This window comes from Polychytrium aggregatum (assembly GCF_025602895.1).
Source record: "Polychytrium aggregatum strain JEL109 chromosome Unknown BJ171scaffold_10, whole genome shotgun sequence".
Taxonomy (NCBI): Eukaryota; Fungi; Chytridiomycota; class Chytridiomycetes; order Polychytriales; genus Polychytrium; species Polychytrium aggregatum.
Window position 1 is genome coordinate 61,548 of NW_026516212.1, and position 7,872 is coordinate 69,419.

Here is a 7,872-nt window from a genome sequence, read left to right on the forward strand (position 1 = left end):
ACGTTTCGGGTCATGTGTATTAGCGTAGATCAGCCGTGCATCAGGCATGGAGAGGGTGTGCATCAGGACGACGTTTTTCTGCATTAGCCTTCGAGTGGGTGTGTATTAGCGATCCGTTATCTCCCACACCACCAACATGGAGGGCGAACGTCACCTTCCTATTCACTCACCCAAGCAAACGCCAATCCATCCCGTCATCTTCTGTGGCTAGCCTCAGCATGGCTATCCAGCCAAATGAATTCCGTGTTCGTGGTTACTGCCACAGAAACACGCGTGTCCATGAGACCCAGCCTTGCTTCCCCCAAGCCAACAAAGTCCTCCATCCCCTTGTCATCTCGCACCATTCCCTCCATCCTCGATACCCACCAATACCCCCACCACATCATGACCATGTACAGCTGGATTCAGATGGTCACTCGCAAAGAGCGTGGTATCTCCATTTTCAAAGATGGAGACCGCCGCACGCCCGAGGGCCTCGATTTCGCTCGAGAGAAGACTCGTCTCCTCATCTCGGACATTCGCGCTCGCTTCTCCTCCGGCGACCAACTCCCTTTCGACCTCAGGTTCATAGAAACCCTTCGCTCTCTCCTCGACCATACCTCTGGTGAACTCGCCGATGGAGACTTGTTTCTGACCGAGGAACAGGTCATGGCCCTGCACAGCGCTGTCGTCACCCTCTATCGCGACGAACTTTCGGACGACGAAGACGATGTTTCTCGCTTCCTGCAGTACACCAAGAGCAGCATCGTCAATGGTGTTTCGCCCGGCAAACGACAGGAATCGGCAGCGACTCCCATCGGCTCCAGCTCTCGCTTGTTTGCACGTCGCTCGACCCCCCGTCGTCTGAAGAGAAAGTCACCTCCTCACCAGAGCCCCGAGCTCGCTACCGAGGATACCCGATCTTCGCCCAGTCCCCCTACTCAAGTTCGCCGCCGACTTCCCAGCCCTGAAGTCGCAGCAGAGGTCGTCATTGAAACCACGGAGCAGGCGAACACCCCGACCAATATCGAAGATCCGATGATGATGCTCAAGCGCAGGAACCTCGAGCTCCAAAACGAGCTCCTTCTCGAACGCATCGAAACGGAACGAGCCCTCCGCCAAGAAAGGATCGCTGCCATCAGACGTGGCGACGCCAGAACGTCCTCCCACTGACTTGTTCGCTGTCAGCTACAGCTGTGATCAATATATCGCACCTATTGACCCCTTGATTTGCTTCCTGTCCCTGACGAGTCCCTGAGTGGGGCGGAGGACGACCCTGATGTGACTTGCGCTGGATGGGGGGTTGTGATTTTCATACAAAAACCACAAGCATCTGCCACCGGCCCGCACCCCCCAACCCGATCCACCATGCCTCGCAAGCGCAAAGCCCAGTCGTCCGTTTCCGCCGAACCCACCAGCTCCAAGCGAGCCAAGGCCAATCCCACAGCTCCTGCCGCAGAGCCGCCCAAACCCACCGGCCCAGTGGTGACATGGTCGCCCACGCCCATGCCTGAGTTACCTGTCGAGATCATCCAGCTCATCTCGGACTTCATGCCTGCTGCCGCTGCTGCAAGATTCGCCAAGACCAGTCGCTACCACCATGCCGCCGTCAACGACGTCCACTACTGGGCCGTGCGTCTCCACAAGCATCCATCCAAGCCTGCCTTCACCGAGGAGCTGAAGACCTGCAAGAGCATCATGGCCTGGATCCACTGCCTCGATACCACTCTGTGTGTGGGGTGTCGTCGCATCAGGATTCCCAGAAACAGCTACCCTTGTATTCCCTACCCCATTTGCTACAACTGCACCTTTGACCACGATTCTTGCATTTATGGGTTGGTCTCGGTCAGTACCATGTACAAGCTCTACAAGATCAAGCCCGGAGACATGCCAACGGGATCGATCTGCATCAGCAAGAAGTGCAGATTCACCTTTGGCACCTATTACTTGCGCCCTCAGGTCATGGCCCGCGTCGCCGAGCTGCATGGGAGCTGGACCGCCTTCAAGGAGCGAGCCGTGGTCAAGAGATGCCAGAAGGGCCAGCATATCCTCGAGCGCAAGCAAAAGATCGCAGCCCTCCCCAAGAAGACGTACGAGTTCTCCAAGGACATGGTCGCCGCATTCCTCGCCAACGGCAGGGGCTGGCGTGAGCTCAAGAAGCGACTCGAGCGCGACTATGATTTCCTGGAGACGATGAAGTCGCGCAGCTACCCGTACACACCAGCCGAATATGCCCGCTATCGAGACGAGCACATCAAGACGCCCGAGGAGCTGCTTGTGTGGATCGATCGCCACGCAGCAGGCAAAGATGCCTTCAAGGACAGCATTGTGGCGATATTCCCGGCCATCGCTGAGCGAGTCGAGCAGGCAGTCGCTGCACTCCCCGAGCTCCAGCGAGACCATCGAGTATCGTGGCTCAATGATATCATCGTCCCGCTCATGGGCGTGAGTGTCCAGGACATTCGCAGCAAGTCAGAATACGACGACTTTGCCACGAGCAGCTACCAGGTCACTCCGGCATCCGCTGTTCAGAGCTTCCTGAGCATCGGACGACGAGGGCCAAGAAAGCAAATTCAGGTGGTTCGCTAGGAACCTGGTCAGATACCTTTACGAACGCCATCTCTGGAACGTCGCGGAGCACGACTTGTTGACGAAGCAGCAGGACCCATCCGAATTCGCCAGTCTCCTGACGATCAGCGATCTCAAGACGATGCTGCTGGAGCATGGACTTCGCCATCGCGGCATGAGCCGACGATCAGACAGCAAGCTCTGTGATCTCTACGCTCACGAACAAGAAGCAGATCCAGGCTCTTTGACGTGGTCCAGCGCATGTGCGAGATGCGGACGTTGTTCGAGGTGTATGATGCAAGCTATCGGGAGTATCGGGAAGCCAACGACCTTGACTGGAGAGAACCAGTCGAGTTTGAGGACCTCGAGCCGTTTGCTGTGAGGAGTTGCTCTGACGAGATCAATCGTGGCTACCCACTTGTCCACAATCGCAGGTGGTGATCTCGACATGGAGTGCGCATGTGCCACTCTCGGTTACCATCGAACACCACTTCATTCCCACCAGCCACCCACACACTCACACCATCCCTCTTCATCACTCTGGTGTTTGTGGATATGCAAATGACTCGGAAGAGACTCGGAAGAGACGTATCGAGTGGTCGGAAGAGACTCGGAAGAGGAATTTTTCATGGAGTGTGATAATATTATCATCTCAACACTGAAAACATGGAGAGAATACCACCGCGGAACTCACTCGGAAGTGATTTGGAAGTGAATATGGAGTGAGAAGCTCTTTTGGGGGCCGGTTGGGGGCATTGGAGAAGAAAAAACAAAAATTTTCAAGAAAAAAAAGATATTCCTGGCCGGGAAGGATTTGGGGCCCACGCTCGCATTCATGGAGTGGACTCGGAAGAGACTCGGAAGTGAAGCTCGCTCGATAAACATGGTGTGGGGCTGAAAACTCGTAAGAGACTCGGAAGTGAAACGTCGTCGCTTGTGAGCGGGTTGGAAGAGGATTGGAAGAAGGTGTGTGCACTCCATTCACTGCATGCATGCCTCGCGAATGAGCCTCTCGTAGCGAGACCCAAATAGCAGTGCCATTGCTCTGGGCCATGATCGAGCGCTTGAACAAGTCGATCAACATGGCTTGAACCTGGAGATCGTGCTTGGCTGCGGCGATGTCGTCCAGAGCAATAATATCACACCAGTTCTCGGGCGATCCCAGGGATGTTGTGCATAAGGGGAAATGTGCAGGATTTGCTGGTGTGCTATAGTGCTACCTGCTCGGCAACTCGTGAGCAAAATGTACTGGTAGAGATTCTTGCAGTTCATCGCTCGAGGGAAGCCGATCGAGTTTTTCATGCAATATAAAAATAGGACATTCCTGTCGCTTTCAGGGAGGCTGTGACCAGACGACTCCAACAACCAACGTCGGACGGACGATGCATGGGGCGCATTTCGGATCCCCCCATATTGGCAGATGTCGTAGATCTGCTGGGCGCTGTCGCGATAACCACCTCGAGCGCATTCGACCAGGAGATCCAAGGCTCTGGTCGGGTTGACATCAGTACCTCTGCCATATCGATAGCATTCGTGGAGGGCGAATTTGACCTTCAGTTGGATGTGTCCAACGACTTGAGCCACTGAAAGTACGCCCTGGTTGATCTCGAGCAATGGTCCTCTGATGAATACGGCATGTTCTTCGAGGAGGAAGTCGTCGAGCACCTCGGATTTGTTGCTCAAGACGGAAAGGCATTTGCTGACGATTTCGCCATTCCAGACCATGCGCTTGACAAACCACATTGCAGTGGGGACGTGCTTGGCCTCGAGGAGTCGTCGTACGATCTGGAACTCGGAGTTGTCTCGGCGGAAACGAGTGACGACTCGGACGAACTCGGCTGAAACCACGGATCTCGGAATGGACTTGAGCCACTTGAGGTTGAAGGCAACTGGTCCAGCAGGGAAATACTTGACCAGTTGGACGCAGTCATCGGAGAGGAGCCTGGTGTGGTGTTGCTTGTTGAACCACTCGGCCCAGATGCGAATCCCCACGGTCTTGGTCGAGAGCAGAGCCCTCACGTCGCTGGAAGTCGCCTTGAGCTTCACGAGACTACAAACAGGGAGCATCTCGATCAGCTCAGGGATCGAGAGGATGGCCAGGAGGACAGGATAGGTCTCTTCGATTCCCAAGGAGATCAGCTGCTCTTGGAGGCGTTGTCGCTTGGCGGCCCGGATGCTCATCGAGCGGGTGATGCGCTTGGTAGCCTGGGAGGGGGGCATGGTAGATCTGGTCATTGTCGATGGATGGATGGGGAGCATGGATGCTCCAGCAGCGACCTCATATACCCCATGCCCAGCGGTGCCTGGGAGACGGTGGTTCCCGCCGGACGGGGTGTCCAAGCCCAGCCCATATCTCCGCCGTCCCCTGCGAGGACGAGGTGTCATCTCCGGGTGCAGCGTTCTGCCCCTTCTCTCTCGCCATCTCACCAACCCCAGCTCCAGCTCCTACACGATTACAGCCTCGCCCGATGCCTGACACCAGCCACCTCGTCATCCCTATGGACTTTCGCTCACGCGACCTCTACAAAACCGCCATCGGCCCATCACCCGCGTCCAAATGGACCATGGTCGAATCCTCTTGGACGCAAGAGAAGCAGTCGCTCGTGCCAGGGGCGATCTCGAGTACTCTGGCTACGCCCGCCCCACCACCACCGGTCAAGAAGGTGTTCGCAGGATGATGATCGCCAATATCTGCACCAGAACGCTTCCTGGCATCCCTGTGGTCTACCTCAAGTTCAACGACAGCACCACGCCTCAGCTTCCCTTTGTTGATATGAATGGTCTCGCTGCGATCCGCCAGCGTATCGAGCCTGGCTTTCGATACCCAATGTGAGCTTCGAGGGGCAGATCAATACACCCGCATTTTCGCTTGTCCATGTCGTTCCGATTGGTGTGGCGTCAGCGGCGCGTGTCGCAATCTCCGACTCCGTTGGGTTCTGTCCGATGGGAGGTGCCTTAGCGACATCCGCCACCCCTGCCATTGATCTCGCATCCCAGCTTCAGCTCCAGCTCCAGCAATGCCTGCTTCCAGATCCAAGCGTCGTGCTCCTGCCCAACGCAAGAAACCAGCGCCTCTCCCGCCCAAGCACACCACGACCGAGAAGGAGGAGTGTCCTGTCATCGTCATCGACGACTCGGATGCAGAATCCGACATCACCTGCGACATCGATCCATCGGAGGTCGTCCCGGGAACGCCAGTGTCGCTCGCCGGTCTTGCAGTCGACGATATCGTGCCCGTCGAATTTGGCATCGATCCAGGCTCGACGACAAGCGTTGGAACCGCGAAGGGAGGAATCGCTGTAGCCAGGCCCCAGATGGTCGAGCAAAGCGTATGTGCTTTGACCTCTGTGCAGCAACCAGCTCCCAGGGCAATGAAGAATCGTCGCCAGGCGGTTCCGAAGCCCGCCGGTGCAACGATCTTTCGTGGGCATCCACTTCTCGAGCCCTATCCTCAAACCAATGCGGATGGAACGGTGAACCCGATCATCGTCTTGGATTCCTCTCAACGACAGCTTCAGTGTACACCCCTTGGCCGACTTCACAAGATCACCCTCGGGAATGGCCAAATATTCTGCGATGCTCGAGAGGTCATTGCACTATCCGACGACAAAATGTTCGATGGCTATGATCCCGATGGTATTGAGGATTATGCCTCTGTAGCCTCGTCGATTCGACGTAAATGGGCAGAGACCCTCCATTTCGTTCCTGCCGCGTATGTCAAGTTCAAAGGCTTGGCAAACCCCCTCCCCTTCGTGGACGATCGTGGGTATATTCAGATTTTGCGCTGTGGCAGAGGTGAAAGATGCAAGGCGCTGAAAGGGAAGTTCGATACGCTCATTGGCGAGGTTTTTGGGCGATCTCGCAAAGTGCTCGAGTACCTCCAGTCTGACGACCATGGAGATGACAACTGCGAGGACGAGGCTGCTATTTTTGTGACTGGAGTGAGGTCTCGCCAATAAAAATTCTCGTATTTCATGACTGACGCCTGTGAGAGTACTGAGTCGCGAACGAAAGTGCGTTGGGGAGCTCATGGGATGGCGATAGTGCAGCGCCAGTCATGTGTGTGGCGGTGCACAGGATCCAGCCAGTTTGTGGCTGGCACGCGGGGCTGCGCACAAATTCGAACCACTCAGGTTCCAGCCATACTGCCATCGGGCGACGGTGCGTCAACCCCGACCCCATGGGCGACATGTCCCGCAGCCTCCGTCCCCGACCCTGTTCAAAAGGGCGCACCCCCGCCCAAGGTGGTGCCCTGCCATCTTCGCCCCGCCGTTTCCTCCTTCACCAGCGATCACCAGCCTTCTCCTCTGCCTCGCCATGAGCTCCATTACCAAGACCACGCGAGCTGCCCCTGCTGCCGCCCCCCGAGCCAGGAAGAGGCGCGCTACTGCCCCAACCTTAGTCCAGCCCGTCAACGACTCGATCCCGTTCGATCCTCCCGTCGATGCCGAAATTCCCGTCATTGTTAGCCACGAAGTGTCTGATGAAGCTGCAGTCGCCGCCCCAGCTCGCCTCGAGCTTGAGCCCATCATCAACCCGAGTACTTCTCATCTTCCCGTCGCTGCCGAGGTGATTGAAACCACGAGTCTCGAAATGGATGATCCGATCTATACACCCGGCTTTGAACTAGCCGATTCTAGTGTCGCTGATCCAGTTCAAGTGCACCAACTCTCAAGAGTGCGCGCCCGAAGGATCAAGGCGATCCCAGAGGGAACCAAGGTCTTCAACGGACACCCGCTTCTAGATCCTTATCCCGACGACATGCTCCCCCTCCGTGATCCTGACAGCACACAGCCTTTTGAACCGGTCATTGTACTGGATTCGAGTGCTCGTATCCTCCAAGATTCCCCTCTCGGTGTAATCAGTACCGTGAAGCTCCGAGATGGTCGTTTGTTATCTGATGCTCGTGAGGCCATCGCATTGACTGATGATAAGCTTCATTTCAATGGCTATGCAGCAAATAGGACCAAAGAAGCCAAGAATGAAGCCCACTCCATTGCAGTCAAGTGGTCCAATACCCTCAAGACTATCCCAGCCGTTTTTGTCAAATTCAAAGGAGTCCGAAATGTTCTTCCATTCGTCGATGCTGATGGCTTGCTGGATATTGTGGATAAAGGGTTTGGATCTCTCTCCGAAGAAGAGAAAAAACGACAAAGAACTATAGTCAAAGCCGTTTACGGATCGGACAACCAAAAGATCGGTGACATTCGCAAAGAGATTGAGTTTGAGAATCGTCGTGGGGATGACGGTAATCAGAATCAGATCTTCGTCGAGTCTGTTGCGTTTCACCGTCGTCGCAAATAAACATACCATTTTCTTCGATGA

At 55.7% G+C, this 7,872-nt stretch overlaps 5 protein-coding genes across 5 annotated transcripts; 4 read left to right on the plus strand and 1 right to left on the minus strand.

The window, feature by feature from the left end:
- The first annotated feature begins 321 nt into the window (after positions 1 to 321).
- Positions 322 to 1,207, plus strand: BJ171DRAFT_495814 (uncharacterized protein). The gene has a single exon (XM_053110167.1). It carries the CDS (start codon positions 385 to 387, stop codon positions 1,150 to 1,152), a length of 768 nt encoding a protein of 255 aa, XP_052968636.1. The 5' UTR covers positions 322 to 384; the 3' UTR covers positions 1,153 to 1,207.
- BJ171DRAFT_495816 (uncharacterized protein) lies at positions 1,208 to 3,570 on the plus strand. Its single transcript, XM_053110168.1, has 3 exons — positions 1,208 to 2,505; positions 2,537 to 2,741; positions 2,982 to 3,570. Exons 1-3 carry the CDS (start codon positions 1,348 to 1,350, stop codon positions 3,110 to 3,112), a joined length of 1,494 nt encoding a protein of 497 aa, XP_052968637.1. The 5' UTR covers positions 1,208 to 1,347; the 3' UTR covers positions 3,113 to 3,570.
- Positions 3,571 to 3,845: 275 nt separating this feature from the next.
- BJ171DRAFT_597235 (uncharacterized protein) lies at positions 3,846 to 4,767 on the minus strand (the record flags this gene model as incomplete). The annotated part of the gene is made up of 2 exons (XM_053114731.1): positions 3,846 to 3,889; positions 4,059 to 4,767. 2 exons carry the CDS (start codon positions 4,765 to 4,767, stop codon positions 3,846 to 3,848), a joined length of 753 nt encoding a protein of 250 aa, XP_052968638.1.
- A 787-nt stretch (positions 4,768 to 5,554) lies between these two features.
- BJ171DRAFT_495821 (uncharacterized protein) lies at positions 5,555 to 6,525 on the plus strand. The gene is made up of 2 exons (XM_053110169.1): positions 5,555 to 5,762; positions 5,862 to 6,525. The coding sequence occupies exons 1-2, from the start codon at positions 5,565 to 5,567 to the stop codon at positions 6,504 to 6,506; spliced, it is 843 nt and encodes a 280-aa protein (XP_052968639.1). The 5' UTR covers positions 5,555 to 5,564; the 3' UTR covers positions 6,507 to 6,525.
- A 200-nt stretch (positions 6,526 to 6,725) lies between these two features.
- Positions 6,726 to 7,872, plus strand: BJ171DRAFT_495822 (uncharacterized protein). The gene has a single exon (XM_053110170.1). The coding sequence runs from the start codon at positions 6,865 to 6,867 to the stop codon at positions 7,849 to 7,851; it is 987 nt and encodes a 328-aa protein (XP_052968640.1). The 5' UTR covers positions 6,726 to 6,864; the 3' UTR covers positions 7,852 to 7,872.